This window comes from Canis lupus, chromosome 17 (assembly GCF_011100685.1).
Source record: "Canis lupus familiaris isolate Mischka breed German Shepherd chromosome 17, alternate assembly UU_Cfam_GSD_1.0, whole genome shotgun sequence".
Classification (NCBI taxonomy): Eukaryota; Metazoa; Chordata; class Mammalia; order Carnivora; family Canidae; genus Canis; species Canis lupus.
Window position 1 is genome coordinate 38,625,081 of NC_049238.1, and position 16,960 is coordinate 38,642,040.

The following is a 16,960-nucleotide window of genomic DNA, read 5'->3' on the forward strand; positions in this document are numbered from 1 at the left end:
CTCACATTTCCAGCAACCCTCAATATCTAGAGAACCCTCGAGTTCCCTAGAGTTCAAAATCTCTTATAGTTTGCCCTCCCTCTCAATTTTCATCTTATTTTGTTTTTCTTTCCCTTCCCCTATGTTCATCTTTTTTTTTTTTCCCTATGTTCATCTGTTTTGTTTCTTAAATTCCACATATGAGTGAGATCATACAGTATTTGTTTTTCTCTGATTGACTTATTTCACTTAGCATAATATCCTCTAGTTCCATCCACATCATTGCAAGTGGCAAGATTTCATTCTTTTTGATGCTAACATTCTTTAGTGTATATATATATATATATATATATATATATATATATGTATATATGTATATATTTATACACACACAACACATCTTTTTTATCTATTCATCTGTCAGTAGACATCTAGGCTCTTTTCTATTGTGAACATTGCTGCTATAAACATTGGGGCGCATGTGCATCACTTTGTTTGTATCCTTTGGATAAATACCTAGTAGTGCAATTGCTGAGTGGTGGGGTAGCTCTATTTTTAACTTTTTTGAGGAATCTCCATACTGTTCTCCGGAGTGGCTGCCCCAGTTTGCATTACCATGAACGGTGTAAGAGGGTTCCCCTTTCTGCATCCTTGCCAACATCTGCTATTTCCTGAGTTGTTAATTTTAGCCATCCTGACCAATGTGAGTTAGTATATCTCATTGTGGTTTTGATCTGTATTTATTTCCCCGATGCTGAGTGATGCTAAGCATTTTTTCATGTGTCTGTTTCTGTTGGCTGTTTGTATTTCTTCTCTGGGGAAATGTCTGTTCATGTCTTCTGAGGTCAAAGCCTGGGCCTTGGTCACTCTATACCCCACTGAGCCTGAAGGCCTCTGGAAAAGAAGAAAAGTTTAAAAAAAAAAAAAAAAGCAGAGAGAAGAGGAGGAAGAGAAAAGAGTGACCAGAATTAGGGTCCAGCTCCACCCTTCACGTCTGTGGGACCTTGAGTATCCGGACTTTTCTGAGCCTCAGTCGCCTCAGCTGTCTTGGGGAGTCATGACCCGCCCAAGGCAGGAGGCGATCGTGCAATTGCTTGGCTGCAGGACGGCGGTGTCACCTCCTCACTGGAAAGCAAGAGATCCCAGCGGGCTCTTTAGAAACGCACCAAAGACTTTTGAAATACCGGGAGGATGAAGCGGAGACCTTGCCAGCCTCACACCAGACTCCCTCCCCTACCCAGCTCGGTCCGTCCTCCCCGCCCCCCCCCCCCCCCCCCCCCCCCCCCGCCACAACCAACCCACCCCAGCGGCCCCGCCCCGTCCCGCTCCCCACCCACCGGCAGCCAGGACTGTCTGAGCAGAGTCCCGCCGGGACCTGGCTCCCAGGCCTGCCGAGATGCAGCCGGGGCTCTGGCTCCTCCTGGCTGCGCAGCTCGCAGGTAAGACGCCGAGACGCGCGGGGCGCGCGGGGCGGGTGGTCTGCTCTGGACCCGGGAAGGGCTGTCCCGGTAGGATGAAGAGCCCAGAGGCCAGGACTGTGGGGACCCTCGAGAGGCAGGAGGCGGCGTGGCAGGCAGAGACCCTGAGGGTGGAAAAGAAATCCACCCCCCGAATTCATTACTTCAGGAATCCCTGGAGCCCCAGGATTGAGGCTACTTGCCCCAAAAGCCTGGAGGGGGGGGGAAGAGAGAAGAGAGGGAGGTAGGGGGATAGGATTTAAGAAGGAAGAAAAGAGAAAGGAGAAGGAGGAATAGAGAGGAAGGAAAAAACGCCCTCGTCTAGGGTTCCTACAGGGATGTGACCCCAGGAAGATTCCAGAGGCTCTGTTCTGGCCTTGGTGTCCCACGCTTGGCCCAGGGTCCGTAGACACATTTTTAGTACTTCCAGGGGTACAATCTGCTGAACACCAGTCTACTGCCAGTTCTGGGACAGGTAGGACAGAGTATTGTCTGGGGGTTCCCCGTTTCGCCAGTACTCCCTGGCTTGTGTGTGCGCTGCGTGGTGTGGCCCCCAGAACAAGCCCATTCCATTTGGAATGTTGCAAATGGGCATCTCCACCAGCTCTCTCACAAGCCCAATCAGACTGCCTTTTGGAGGCACCCCAAACGGCCCCCTAACCTGTGGCTGATTGCTCTCTTACCCCAAAAGCCCAAAGCTGGCCATCCTGCCAAAGGTGGCAAGGTTTGTCAGCCTCCTGCTCTGCCCCAGTGAGCTCAACCATATCTCAAGTAGAAGCTAGTGGAGGCTCTTCAAAGCTAGTGGTTATTGCTGATCATTTTAGAAACAGCAGGTCCCTCTGAGAATGGAATCACGTGAGGTCACCTGGGTAGCAAGGCCTGGCTCTGTGTCTGGCACATTGATGGGGCTTAGCCACGGCCCGGTGGCACAACAGGGACACAACAGAGAGACCAGGCCGTGTCGCAGCTTGCAAGTCTGCATGTCAGGACACAGGACACAGGGGAACATACACAAAAAGCCCAGGGTCCTTTGGGGTCCCTTTGTCCCTTAAGAAGACACTTCCGGGCTTTCTTGGAAGAACTTCAGGAGTCTATGTATTTGCAGATTCATAGATTCATTTGCAGATTCACTATGTGCACAGGGGAACATGACAGCAATTCAGGAGAGGATCACAGGTCTCCTCGATTCATGAAGCGGGTCAAAGCTCAGGTTCTGGGGTCCCAGACCTTAGTTTGAATCAGGATCCACCACATTCAGGCTGTGTGACCTTGAGCATGCTCTTAACTTCCTTGAGCCTCTGTTTCCTCATGTGTAAAATGGGTGTAAAACAAGATCTGGTGAGGATTAAGTGACATAATGCTGGGCACAGTTCAGTAAAGATAGGCATCACGGTTTCTTATTATCTTCCCCAAGATGCCAATGACCCCCAAGCAGTGAAGAACCTCTGCTCTGCTGAAAAGACAGTATGGGGTTTAGGGAGAAAAGAGCAGGGCCAGTAGGCACTTGGGCACTAGGTACCATTTCATTCTTGATGCACGCAGAAGCTCGGAGTGGTGTGTGAGTGGAGTCAAGAAGCTTACATTTGTGGCCTGCGATGGGGCCATGAAGCCTGAGATACAAGCATTGGCAGGATTGTGACTCTAGGCCACAACCTCAATAGGCCAGCTCCCCTTGGGTAAACACACACACACACACACACACACACACACACACACACACACACATCCTCTGGCCTCCTCTGCCCACCCAAGTCTGTGCCCTCCCATTCCTTGCTGCTCCTGGGTCTCTGCCTGGGTTTGTAGGATCTCCCTCTGCCCCACAGCTAAAATGGAAGGCTCACCAGGCCAGATTCTGTTTGTTGGACTTGGCTGTGAAGGACCCGTTCAGATCTTTCCTAAGATGTCATCTGCTGCCTATAACAACCCCTGTTGAATGAGACACTTAGACAATGATTTACCCATGTGGAGTATTTTACAGTTTGCAGTAGGTTTTCTTGGACATTCTAACCCTCAGAGGCAAGCAAGACAATGACCCCAAACTGCACTTCTCTTAAAGAGCAGAGACAGACTAGTTAGTTGACTTCCTGCAATCCCACTGCAGATAGTGGGCAGAACCTGGGTTCAAGGCCAGGTCTCGGAGTTCTGGTCTAGTTCTCCACGAACTATACCCTACTTGCCAGTGCTTCCCATCTTGAGATGAAAATGAAACCCCAGTGGTGCTGCTTCTGGGGTGTCTGCCCTTCGCCTTGGGAATGGGGACCCAGTGACCTATTACTTGCTAGGCTGAGGGGTGACAGGCTATAGTTGCACCTATGGCAATAGTGAGTTTCTCTTGCTTGATGACCCAGTTGTCATCACTGTCCAGAAAGGGTGGCTGGTCCTCTTTAAGACTGGCCAGCCCAGCGCTGGGCGCTGCCTCTGGTTCAGGGCTCCTCTGGGCTGCCTGAGTCTCCTTTACCCACTTTGAGCCTGTTGATGATCTGTATACAGATGGCAGCAGGACAAGGTGAAAGGCAACCAGCTTTGACTTCAGACTTTGAATCTTTGAGTAAGGTCACTTACAAGCTGTTGGTGGGACTTTGAACAAGTAACTTCATGCCTTGGTATCTTCATCTGTGTAATGGGGATAAAAAAATCCCCAAATAAATTTGAGATTGGATTAAGATAATTTATGCAGAGTCAGGCATATAAGCAAGCAATCGATAAATGGCCGCTCTTTCCCCATCCCCTCTGTCAAACTGACCGTAGGAGACACCTGCCTTGCAGATGGTCTCCGGGGAGGTGGGGCGCTTGAACTCTGAGTCCATGAGCCATCAGCTGCGGTTAGCACAGTCCCTGGACCCTGGAACTGGGCAGATTCTTCCACAACTTTCCTTTCGATGCTTGACTCTGACTCAGAGGGAAAACGCGTTGATGATATCTGCTCCTTCTGCTTTTTGTAGCTCTCCGTGGCAGCTCAGTACTCCAGCAGGTCCCTGTGTCCATAATGGTTCAGACCAACCAAATGGTGACAATGTCTTGTGAAGTCAGAACCTCCCCCACCAGCACTCGTATCTACTGGCTGAGACAACGCCAGGCTCCCAGCCCGGACAGTCACCACGAGTTTCTGGCCTTCTGGGATCCCAAAAAAGGGATTGTGTATGACCAAATGGCGGAGCAAGAGAAGCTAACTGTGTTTCCGGGAACAACTCGGTCCATTCTCAATCTCACAAGACTGAATCCTACAGACAGTGGCGTCTACTTCTGCATGACCATTGGGAACCCCCAGCTGACTTTCGGGAAGGGAACTCGGCTGACTGTGGGTAAGAATCTAGCTCAGTGATATCGAGGAGCATGGAGCACCTACTGCGTGCTGGGTGTGTGCCTGGCACTGGAGCTGCCTCCACTCTCAGCGAGCCCCCCTCTACAGGAGCAGATGCCAGCCAGGAGCAATAGTGCTGTAGCTAGAAGGAACAGACTTATCCGGGGCCAAGCACATGCAAGTGTTTCAGTAGGCATTTTACTTCCTGCTGCCATCTACCCTGGGAGGTAGGAAACCGACTCCTATTGCAGATAAGGTGATTAGAAGCATTAATGCTTCTTCTGGGGACAAGGCAGTGCTGTCCTTCAGCTACATCAGCCCTACCTGAGGCTCTACCTAGATGGGGCTTCGTTCCCTGACCTGACAGTGGCCTCAGAAATTCCCACCAAGTGTGCACATCAGAAAAGAATGTCCTCACTGCCTGGACATCCCCAGAGAAAGCATTTCTAGGGCCAGCAGTTGTCCTTATGTTCTGAATGGGGTGCTATGGCTCAAACCTACTCCCAGAGGTACAGGGAGTAAGGAGAATAGAGCCCAGGCCTGGCTGCAAATCCTGCTGTGTATTCACTGTGTGCATTTGCATCGGTCCCTCTCCTCCCTGGGCTTCAGTTTTGCCATCTGTATCATGTGGCTGCTGTTGGCCTCCATGACCCCCTCGAACCCTGAGAAGCTGCAGCTCTGGCAGTTAAGTCAGTGTGCCTAATAGAAATATATTATAAGCCACAGATGTGATTTAAAAATATCTAATACCACATTATAAAAAGAAACAAGTGGGATTAATTTAAATACTGTATTTTTAACCCAATGTATCAACAATATCATCATTTTAACTTATAATCAATATAAAGATTATTACAGAAATATCTCACATTCCCTTTTCGTACTAAGTGTTCAAAACACACCTTGAGTCAGACTGGTCAGTAGCACACATGGCAAGTGGCTGCACCCTTGGACAGTGAGGATTAAGCTCTGGGAGGTGTGAAGGAATCATGGTAGAAATTCTCACAGGCCTGCACCTGGCTTTAGCTCCCTCCCCAAGGTAGCCAATGGCGGGCCCATTCCCTGTGCTCCTCTGGGGGTCCTGCCTTTACCTCCTGCCTGGGTTATCTCAGGCTGGGTGCTGAAGAATGACACCCCCCCCCTCAGGAACTAGACCACTCAGCAGGGGAAGATGCAGGGATGGCTGGGACAGCAGCACAATCGGGAAGACAGAAACAGAGTGAGGTTGCTGTCTGTCACATCTCACCAGCTTTGGGTCCTCGGTGGGTCAGGAGGCAGGGGTTGGGGGTGAGATGTCTGGGCGAGAAGCTGAGACATCCTCAGCAGGATGTCGCCTATTCCTGTACTGAAAATTGGGCTTTGGGTGGGGGGAGTTGGGGTTTTGATTTGGTTTATTGTTTTTGTCTCTACAAGCCCCACATTTTCCCACTCATGAGATTTTGGGGTCTGAGAAAGGTAGATGATGAAATAAACAAAACTGATTTCTAGAAGTTTTCCTTCTACCTACACCACCACCCACTCACTCCTGGCTTTGTTATTTCCAAAACTCCCCTCACACTGCGCAGCTCCCTGAGAACAGCAGGACCCTTCCCAAAGAATGTGCTTGCAACTGCATCACCTCCTCAAAGACAGGGTGTCCAGAGCCACACCCTGCCCCTCCCACCAGAGGTCAGTGCCTATTGAAGGAGGAAGCTCAGGTGGTAAAGGAAGCATCTAGGGAAAGACAAGGCCTTTAGGAGGCCGCTTAGCCACACCATGGACTCAAAAGTTCTATCCTTTTCGAAGAGAAGTGGGACGATTTGAACAGGGAGCAGGGGTAGTCGGGAGGAATCAAGGGGACCCAGCTCTGGAGAAGAGAAAATTAAAATGAAACAAGTCACCTCGCAAACCCCTCATCAGACCCAGACCACCGAGCCCAGCCAAGACACTAAGGTCCTATAGAGCTGGCTCCCTTGCAGGCTTCCCACTGATCAGCCAAGAGACCTCTGTGCCTTGTGTATAAAGCAAAAGGCACTCTCTCGGGCCATGAGGAGGAAAGGAGAAAACAATACTGGGTCCCCCTGAGCAGAGGGCCAGGCTCCCACAGTCTGTGAGAACACCATACTGAGTGTCTTTTTCTATTTTATACTCCTTTCCCTCAGCGTTCCAGTGGCCAAGGGCCTTGACCCAATGTACCTAACATTTGTCAAAAAGCATTTGCCCCTGAGGCAGTGTGGTGTCATGAGAGCCTAGAATCAGTCTCTCGGCTCAGATCCTGGTAGTCCTGTTAAAGGCTTCCTGAACTTCAGACAAGCTATTTCAGTTCTCTGAGCCTAGGCCACCTTAGGGATAAAATGGGGTACTAGCACCCGTCCCCAAATTGTTGGGTTAAATAAACTTAATTTGAAGTGCTTGGCTGGCGAGGGTCCGAAATGTCCACTTTTTTTTTCTTTTTTTTTTTAGATTTTGTATTTATTCATTCATGACAGACACAGAGAGAGAGAGAGAGGCAGAGACACAGGCAGAGGGAGAAGCAGGCTCCACGCAGGGAGCCCAACACGGGACTCCATCCTGGGTCCCCAGAATCATGCCCTTGGCTGAAGGCGGTGCTAAACCGCTGAGCCACCGGGCTGCCCCGAAATGTCCGCTTTTTATGTGCAAGATGCCAGCTCCGAAATGACCATTTTGCCAGAGTGCCCCTCCCTGTCTCCCTGACACTAGAGTTTAAATTTATGGTGTCACCATCACTCTCTCACCATTTTGCAGAAAATCATTGTAGTGAAACATCTTTGCTCAACACACACAGAAAAGTGTTGGATTCAGCAGCACCCAGCGCTCCTAACATTCCTAGCACCTCCAAGCCTCAAGCGTCTCCCTTTGCTCTGTGTGCTTGTCCCACTTCCCTGCCCCAACACATCAGAATGTGACACTGGATTAGAATGAAAGAGAGGAGTGACCCACCCAGGAGTCAGGAGAGGGGTCGGAGGGCCCAGGCGGGGGCTTTGCACTATGGGGCCTCGGGGCCAGCCCCTCACATGGCTGGTGTTCATCTTTGAAATAAAAGGTTGAGACTAGAGGTCCTTGCAGATCTGATAGTAAATGATTTGTAAAGGCACTTGAGAAGGAAAGAAAATCCCCACTGCAAGCTGCATGGTATTGGACCTACGGTAAAGAGCACCCACCTCCTTTCTATGAGCTTTCTCCCACCACTTAGAAATTGGCAGATTGGGATCCCTGGGTGGCGCAGCAGTTTGGCGCCTGCCTTTGGCCCAGGGCGCGATCCTGGAGACCCGGGATCGAATCCCACATCGGGCTCCCTGTGCATGGAGCCTGCTTCTCCCTCTGCCTGTGTCTCTCTGCTTCTCTCTCTCTCTGTGACTATCATGAATAAATAAATAAAATCTTTAAAAAAAAAAAAAAGAAATTGGCAGATTGGCTGAGGGGTTGGTCTTCTCAAGGGTTTGGGGACTCTGGCTTCAGCTCAAGGTGTTCGGCCAGGGGGAGCCATGTCCACTGCACAATTTCCTGGGCATGCTGTCCCCTTTAATTCTCATGACAACCCCAAGCAGGAACTGAGAGTCATTTTTATTTCAGCAGATGTGGAAACTGAGGCACAGAAAAGTGATAGGCCCAAGTCACACAGTGGTTAATCAGGGCTGCTGGGGCTCTGTTCAGGACCACATGGGTGCAGAGCCCCTCTATTTCCTGGACGCCAAAACAACCCCCTGCCCATGCCCTCAGATAGGTATGAGAGTTGAGGAAACACCTAGAAAGTTCTATTGCTCTGTAACCTTGGAGCCCTGCAGCAACCCAGGGAGCAATCATAGGGCCTTTAGTACCTGGATGGAAAACATGAGATTTTAACTTTTGTCTGGAAATCTACACACTGTTTACCTGGCTAAGAAATGTGTCTTACTTGCTTCCTGTAGTTGATGTCCTTCCCACCACAGCCCAGCCCACCAGGAAGACCACACCCAAGAAGAGAAGTGTGCCGGTTCCCCATCCAAGTGACCCAAAAGGGTGAGTTCTCCCATCCTCCTGGACCCTCAGAAGCATAGCAGGATGTCTTCCTTCCCTCCCTCCTTCCATTCTTCCTTCCATTCTTCATCCTTCCTTCCTTCCTTCCTTCCATCCTTCCTTCCATCTATTCTCTCTTCTGTCCATCCTTTGCTCCATCCATCCTTTCATCCAACCTTCCTTCCTTCCATCCTTCCATCCTGAACATCCTTTCTTCCACCTTTCTATCCTTCTTTCCTTCCTTCAGCCCTTCCCATGTGTGGACTCCAGCCTGTTTCTCTGGCAAGCTGGGGCCAGAAAGGAAGTTGAGGGTGACCACAGTGCTGCTGTTCAACAGCTCACAGTCTAGTGGGGGACACGCTCACACAAATCATCACAAGGCGAAACCTACAGGAAGATATGTCCACCCAAAAACCTGCACACCAGTGTTCTTAGCAGCATTATTTATAATCACCCGAAAGTAGAAACAACTCAAAAGTCCACCAACTAATGAAAAGATCCACTAAATATGGAACATCCATACAATGGAATATTATTTGCCCATAAAAACAGTGAATTACTGATATGAGCTACAATATGGATGAACCTTGAAAATATTACACAGTGAAAGAAGCCAGACACAAAAGATCATGTATTATGTGAGCCCATTGGTAAGAAATGTCCAGAATATGATATTTCATAGAGATAGAAAGTAGATTCATGGTTGCCTAAAACAGGGGTGGAGGGGGTTAGAAAGGAATGGGGAGTGATTGTTAAGAGATGCAGTATTTTTAGAGGGGGTGAGATGAAAATATTCTAAAACTAGATTGTGGTGATTGTTAGTTGCACAATTCTGTGCATATACTAAAAACCATTCAATTATGTAGTTGGAGCAGGTGACAAGCCACCACATTAGAGCTGACTTATGCTACCTGGGGTTGTTTGGTCTTAAATACTTAAAGTAACAGAGAGAGCCTTAGGAGAGGCATATAATGGGATTCAGGGGATGAGAGCAGGAAGCTACCCCATGAGGTCACAGTAAAAAAAGATAATCAGAACCCATATGCCATAGGGCAAAGTCTTAGGGACCATAAAAGTGGAGATAGAATGACCTCATTTGATAAAGTATGTATGCCCCACAACTTTGCCTATAGGATTTCAGGTAGGTTGCAACAAAAAAACAACACAAAAGGCAAATACAACAGGGCCCTTAAGGTGAGGGTGCCAAAACTGATCTGTGCTGTGGCCCTAGAGAAGCAGCAAAGCCAGCTGCACCAAAGACCATACTCCTAATAACATGGCACAAAACCCCTGTCCCCCATAGTGATATAAAGAAACAACCCCCAGGCTCCAGGCTTCAAAGCCTTCATCCCAATGTTAAGTTAGAGAAGAAATCTGCTCTGTTCAATCTTCTGTAAGGACTACTGAACAATAGTGAATTCACTAACACTTTTATAAGTGATGAAGACGAAGGTCTTTGAAGTTCTTACATTATTTCTTATATCGACCCTCAGTAAAATCCCAGGGCAAAAATGCAAATCCAATTATTAATAGGTCAGTAAGAATAGCCAGGATGTGTGTGAAAGTGGCCAAGTGGGGGGGGGCTGGGGGGAGAAATAAGGGGAGGTTGCTTTGGGGGTGGGGGCCATGGGACAGTGTACCCTAGTGGTAAGTCAGCCAAGCATAGGTCTGAACCCCTGTCTACCACCCACGCCTATACTATGTGACCTTGGGCAGGTGATTCAGCATCTCTGAACCTGTTTCCTCATCTGTAAAATAGGGATGTTTGCCTGGCTGAAGGGAAGGCATGACTAAAAGAGGTGGCATACATAAGACACCTTGGGGGGCACCCAGATAGAGCTCAAAGGTGTTGTCATGAATGAAACTGTATGGCCACCCTAGAGAAGAACCAGCTCCCTAAGGCTTAGGGCTGTCCCTTGAGATGACACTGAGAGGTGCAGGATGGGGTGGAGGGGTGGAAATAATAATAATTGGGGAATTGAAGTGAAATGTCATGTTGAACCAACTACACTGGCCAAAACAAAACACTCTGATAATATCGAGGGCCAGCAAGGTGCACAACCGGTGGTTAGGAATGAAAAAATCAGTGCAGCTTTTTTGGGAAGGCACTTCACGGTGTCTATTACAACTTCAAATGGACAGTCTATGGTTTGGTGGTTCCTGTTTTCTGTATCTGCCTCAGGCAGGCTCCCACATTAGGAAAAATGTACCAGGATGTTCTCTGCAGAGTGATTTGTAAAAGTAAAACCTAGGAAACAAAAATACCCATCTGATGGCTAAATAATCCACGGTATGTCCATACTTCAAATGTCACTCTGCTAGAAAAAGTGTGCTGACACATTTTTTTAAACAATTTTATTTATTATTTATTTATTTATTTTAGAGACAGGCAGGAGAAGGGGCAGAGTGAGAGGGAGAGAGTCTCAAGCAGATTCTGTGCTGAGTGTGGAGCCCAATTCCGGTCTCGATGTCAGGATCCTGAGATCACGACCAGAGATGAAACCAAAAGTCACCACCCAGGCTCCCTTGATATATTTAAGTGAGGGAAAAAATGGTTTGCAAAACAATTTGTATAATATGCAGCTACTGTATGCTTAGAAAAACCTATATGTGTCTGTGTAAATTATGTATGTGTAAATGCACAGAGAAAGGTCCCAAATTAACCATGGCATTTTTTTCCTGTGAAGGAGCTAGCATGCCAAGGAACACTCTCACCATATACTTGAATCCTTTATGATGAAAATATATTCAGCTATCTCTTGTGTAATTAAAATAAAAGTTTTAAAAATAAATCGTAAAAATCTCATTACTAGGCATGAAAATTATCTCCTTTGAACACAAGCAGCTCCTGAGTTTAATTAATTTTTAAAATGATGGTGTGGGACATAAGATTTTCTATGTAAAATTATCTCAATGTGTATAAACTATCCAGAGAAAAAAGAGATGAGAAAAGTATGCAAACGATGGGAGTTCCAGGTGATTTTTCGGTCTTTGTATTTTTATATGCATGACTCAGATGTTCGGTTTGTGCATCTTTTCCAGCCCCATCCTGTGGCCCCCTCACCCTCAGCCTCCTGGTGGCGGGAGTCCTGGTTCTACTGGTGTCCTTGGGTGTGGCCATCCACCTACACCGTAAGTTGTGTTCTCTTGGGCCACCATGGTGACTCCTTTTGCTGTTGGAGGTGTCGGTGAGAGTCCTTCCTTCTCCAGGGAAGCAGGCCAGATGGCAATCTGGTGGAAGTTTACACCCACCCCCACCCCATGCTAGCTGCAGAGGTGATTCTTGGACAGAGGCCTTGCCGCTGGGATCAGAGACCATCCTGGCTCTGGAGTCAGATAAACCTGGGTTTGAATCCAGCTCCACTATTTGCAGATCTAGTGACCTCGGGCACATGCCCTGATCTCTCTGAGCCTCAGCCGTCCCATCCAGGAGTGGCAATGTTCCCCACCTCCCAGGGTTGCTGTTTGTAAAGTCCCACCCAGAGGGCCCATTGTGGGGTATGAGCTCTGGAAGTGGGAACTCCCATGGGTGGTCAGTATGGAAGCAGTACACAGAGACATTGCAGTGGAATTTGGGTTATGTTCCCAGAAGCTTGAGCTGCTCTCCTCTGTGACGCTGCAGGGAGACTGTAGGTGACAGCCTCCCTCAGCCACTCTGGAGTTGAGATCATCTGCTTGGGCTCCCAGGCTTCATAAGAAAGGGCGGGGGGAGCTTCAGGAGAGGCTGGCATGGCTGCCCAAGAGCCCTGGGCTCTACCCCTGGCTCTTCTGCTTACCTGTGCCACCACAAGCAAGTCACTGACCCTCTCTGGGTTTCTATAAGATAGGAGATGGTGGCTCACAGGGGCATGGACAAGATAAGTGGCTCTTTTGTATAGGTCACAGATCCCTTTAAACTTATGAGAGCAATTATAGATCCTCTCCTGAAAGAAATGTGTCAAGAGCACGTTTTTGCATAAAATTGCCATTCACAAAAGGATCCATTTGTCCCCGTTAAAGTTCCGTGCTCTACAAACTTTTTTGATCAAAGATCTCATTAGTAAGAAATTTTTAAATTATGAACCCCAACTGCAAATAGATCTCATTAGTAAAAAATTGTTAAATTATAAACTCGAACTGCAATTAGGTATACTTATTTCATATGTTAAGTATGTTATTAAATGTAATAAAGGATGATATAGACCTGTAAATAGACATGCTCACACTTCCTTCCCACATCCCAATGGGAAACATTGCACATGCCCTGAATGCACACGCCCTAGCTTGAGACCCCCTGACTGCACACCTCTCATTCCTGACCTGCTGTGAAGGACAAACTGGCATGTTTAAGGACATAGGAGTAGATTAACTGAGTTCAAATTCTGACTTTACTTCTTACTAGCTGCATGACCTTGGGGGCAAGTTATTCAGTACCACGCATGCTCTGTGACTCAGTTTCCCCATTTACCAAATAGAGGTAATAAGAGTAAGAGTAGTAGTCATAGGTTTGCCGTGGGTTTTAAGGGAGTTAACATTGGAAAACAGCCTGGCACCAGGGAAGTGGTCTGAGGTGCTGGCTGCCCCCCACTCCGGCCCCTGTCATCTCCCTCTTTGCTTTCTGGGGCTTGTCAGCGGCCCACAGCCCATGCGAACCCGCATTCTTGTTTTCTTCTTCCAGGCCTGCGGAGGAGAGCCCGGCTTCGCCTCCTACAACAGTAAGTGCTTGGGGCCTCAGAAAAGTGCCTGTGACGTGGCCCTGGGTGGGGTCCCTGGCTTCCTCAGCCCCTGCTGCAGCCACAGCCTCCCCTACAGGGAGCCAAAACCAGACACCACCTGCAAACAATTTTAGACTGAATAAATAGATGGAGCGATAGAGTTCAGGAGGAGAGATCGTCTAAACAAACAAAAATACTGATTAGTCATTCAAGTGTATTTCCGGCACAGAAAGACTTAGTTCTTAGCTCTCTTTATGATCACAATCAACTCTTGCAAGCATAGGATACACTAGGATACCCCAAATTCTTTCCACCTAGCATTTCATTTGACTTGGTCCCAAACAACATAGAAGGGTTACTTTTACAGACCAGCTGAAAGACTTGCTCAAGCATCTGGGATCATAAAGAACCTAATTGGATTGGAAGATGAGTCAGTTCCCTGCTGGTGTGGGGTGTTGGGCTGCCTTGGTCCTGGCCTCCACCCTGCACCCCACCTGGGCCCCAGGAGTTGGCAGATCAAAAGGCTGAATCACATAGACATGGGAGCTAAAAAGCACTGGCTCTCTGGGCCCACTGAGCTGTGTGAGCACAGACACCCAGAGGCCCTGGGAGGCCAGTGGCCACGGGCTGCTCCCAGCCTCAGGGACTTCCAGGCCTCAGTAGGGCCACAGGCAGTGTTATTGGATCGCTTTTTCTTCCTCGAAATACTCTTTCACGTCTACCTAGCTCATTAATGGCAATCCCCTCCATCTAGAGGTATTTGGGAAAAAAAGAAAGCCTATCATGCCTCTAGATGGAAGAGAGCAACATGGCCTTGTACTCAAGATGTCTGGCTCCAGCTGTGGGTTTGAATCTTGTCTGCCACTCACCAGCCATGTGACTGCGAGTCACTTCACCCCTCTGAGCCTCTGATTCCTCATCGGTCAAATAGGAAAACAGGACCAACCTCATGGCTCTTGTGAGGACTTATGGATATTACTGGGATAATACTCATGAAGTGCTCAGCCCTGGGATGCCTGGGTGGCTCAGTCTGTTGAGCATCTGCCTTTGGCTCAGGTCATGATCCAGAGTCCTGGGATCAAGCTCCCTCTTAGAACTCCCTGCTCAGTGAGAAGTCTGCTTCTCCCTCTCTCTCTTCTGCCTCTCCTCCTGCTCATTCTCTCTCTCTCTCTCTCTCTCTCTCTCTCTCTCTCTCTTTCAAAAATAAATAAATAAAAATCTTTGGTCCCATGGAGTCAAAACACAAACTCATGTCACTTACGAAAGTCAACTCTACAAGCCCAAACAACCAAGATGAAAATGTATTTCTAAATACTTAAAAATTTAATCTCCATATAAACTCTGTATTATATTCTCTACATTATTATATACATTATATTTGTATATATATTTGCTTGATTATTTGATAGTCACTGAGACATGCCTGCTGTATTTTATGGGCGATTTTCAATGATAATTTTGATGTTGTACAGTTTTCACAATTTTATGGGCTGGAATTTAGAAATTATCCTCTACCTAAGAGATAGTAACCTGAGTGTATTCATCTGAGCTTAGATCTGCAGAATGTCCTGTCTAGTATCTTCCCCATGGTGACCTCTAATGGAGAATGAGTCCCCATTGAGGCACTGCTCCCACTCACCCCATCATTTTAACTTGTTCCCCCAGTAATTTGATGCCAGTTTTAGGGAACCTCATGCTTTGGCAAACCCAGGGGTTCTGAGGATCCACTGAAGTGGGGAAGGCACTGGGGGATGGTCATGGGGGGCCGTGAACTCCCTCATCCTCTGCTCACAGTACCACTGTCATCGGCCACCTGTAGTTACATTCCCCTGTGAGATATCATTTGAACAAGAGGGTTTGCAGCTTTAAAAAAGTTTGGAAACCACCTCTAGGTTTACTACTGTAATCCAGGTGTGGGCAAAAGAGTCCATGGGCCTCACAGATCAGCTATGCCAAACGCCAGTTGCAATTTGGGGCAGAGACTCCCCAGCCCGTAACTGAACCTAGAAAATCTTCCCATCAACCAGCCACCTTCTTCTGACCCCTTAATGTACATTTGTGAATAGCTTATCTTAGAAGGTACTTCAGGAAGTAACACTATTCAAAGCTAGAGTTCTTTGGGCTTTGTTTTTTGAGCTTCTTCTATTTTTTTAATGAGTAAGTTGGGCCCTTAAAACATACTAACAGAAAACTCCTGGCCCTGGGCTCCTTACTGGAAGTGGAGCCCTGCATCCTTCCTTTGTCATTTGTCTTTGTTACAGGAAATTCATATCATTTCCCTGAAAATAAATGGTGTCTCGATTTGCTGTTGTTTTTAGGTTTTATAAATGAGGAAAGAAATATGCTTTTGGTGTCCTGCTACAAAAATATGTTGGTCAGTAACAAGAAAGATCTGGAAAAATGAGAGAGAAGGACCACGCTCAACTCACTCAATGTGGAAATTTCACAGACCTGCTGAAGTTGCCTGCTTTTAATTGCTGCGAGTTCTTTCCGTGGGCCTCTTGCATAGGAGCAACTTGTTAGTTGGTCCTAGGAAGTCTCAGAAAGAAAGCTTCAGGGCCCCAGGGCACTTCCTGCAACTTAGGAGCACACTGGAGGAGTGAGTCAGAAATGCCACCATGACACCAGTTCCAGCTCCCATAGTCCCCCTGGGCTGGGCCAAGGACCTATGTGTTGGCCGTCCAGCCACCGTCTCGCAAGTTGCTTTGCCCCGGTAGGGCAGTGACTTGGAGTCCTGAGTCTCTCATGGGATGGAGCTGGGCTGGCTCCTCCTTGATCTTCCCAGGCTGGGGCTGACTACCTTTACTGGGAACCTCAAACACCAGACCTAGCTTGGAAATGCGTTTTCTGTGAAGGACTAGCCTGACTCCCATAGTTATTTCAGTCTTCGGGGACGTTTTCTGCAGCTGGGAAATTGTGGCTTTGAGAATGGAAAGTCATTTTATCTCCTATTAGGAAGTTCTCCGGCTTTCATTTCTGCCCTCCCATGGCTTGTATATTTCTTCTCTCCCTTTCTGTTCTTTTTATGAAAATGTCTTGGTTGTAAAAATAAAGTCCTGAAGAAAAGATGCAAATGGCTCCTGTGATGTAAAAGCACAAAGCCCATCTGTACAGCAAAGATGTTGATGCTCAGCTGAAAAGAAATAACAAGGATAAAATGTGCCTGTCCTCATTTGCCCCCACAACACGTTGTCATCTGTGTTGTAGGCACAGAGAGAGTCTGAGAGGTTGGGAAGCGCCCAAAGCACCCAGAGCCAGGCTGGGGCCCCAGGGGCTGACCTCCTATGGCCACTCCATGCCACCTTCACTAGCACCTGTTCAGTTCTACAGAGTGGAACCCGATGGACATCTAGCCACAGACTGGTGACCTTATCCTAAAGAGAAGGTGAGGGGCATAAGATTCTCTCTCTTGGCTTTGACAGGGACAGAAAATGCAAGGGGAAAACACTGAGCTGGAAGAGGGAGTTGAGATGAAGATCTTGTGCCTTCTGAAAAACCCCGGGGATCTGCTCTTAGCTCCCCGCCCAGGGCTT

The 16,960-nt window shown here is 47.9% G+C and overlaps 1 protein-coding gene across 1 annotated transcript; it reads left to right on the forward strand.

The window, feature by feature from the left end:
* The first annotated feature begins 1,283 nt into the window (after positions 1 to 1,283).
* Positions 1,284 to 16,496, forward strand: CD8B (CD8b molecule). The gene is given in 7 exon segments (XM_038561522.1): positions 1,284 to 1,418; positions 4,379 to 4,738; positions 8,646 to 8,701; positions 8,703 to 8,736; positions 11,776 to 11,865; positions 13,391 to 13,427; positions 15,746 to 16,496. Coding segments are annotated over 7 exon segments (633 nt in total). The 5' UTR covers positions 1,284 to 1,375; the 3' UTR covers positions 15,759 to 16,496.
* The last annotated feature ends 464 nt before the right edge of the window (positions 16,497 to 16,960 follow it).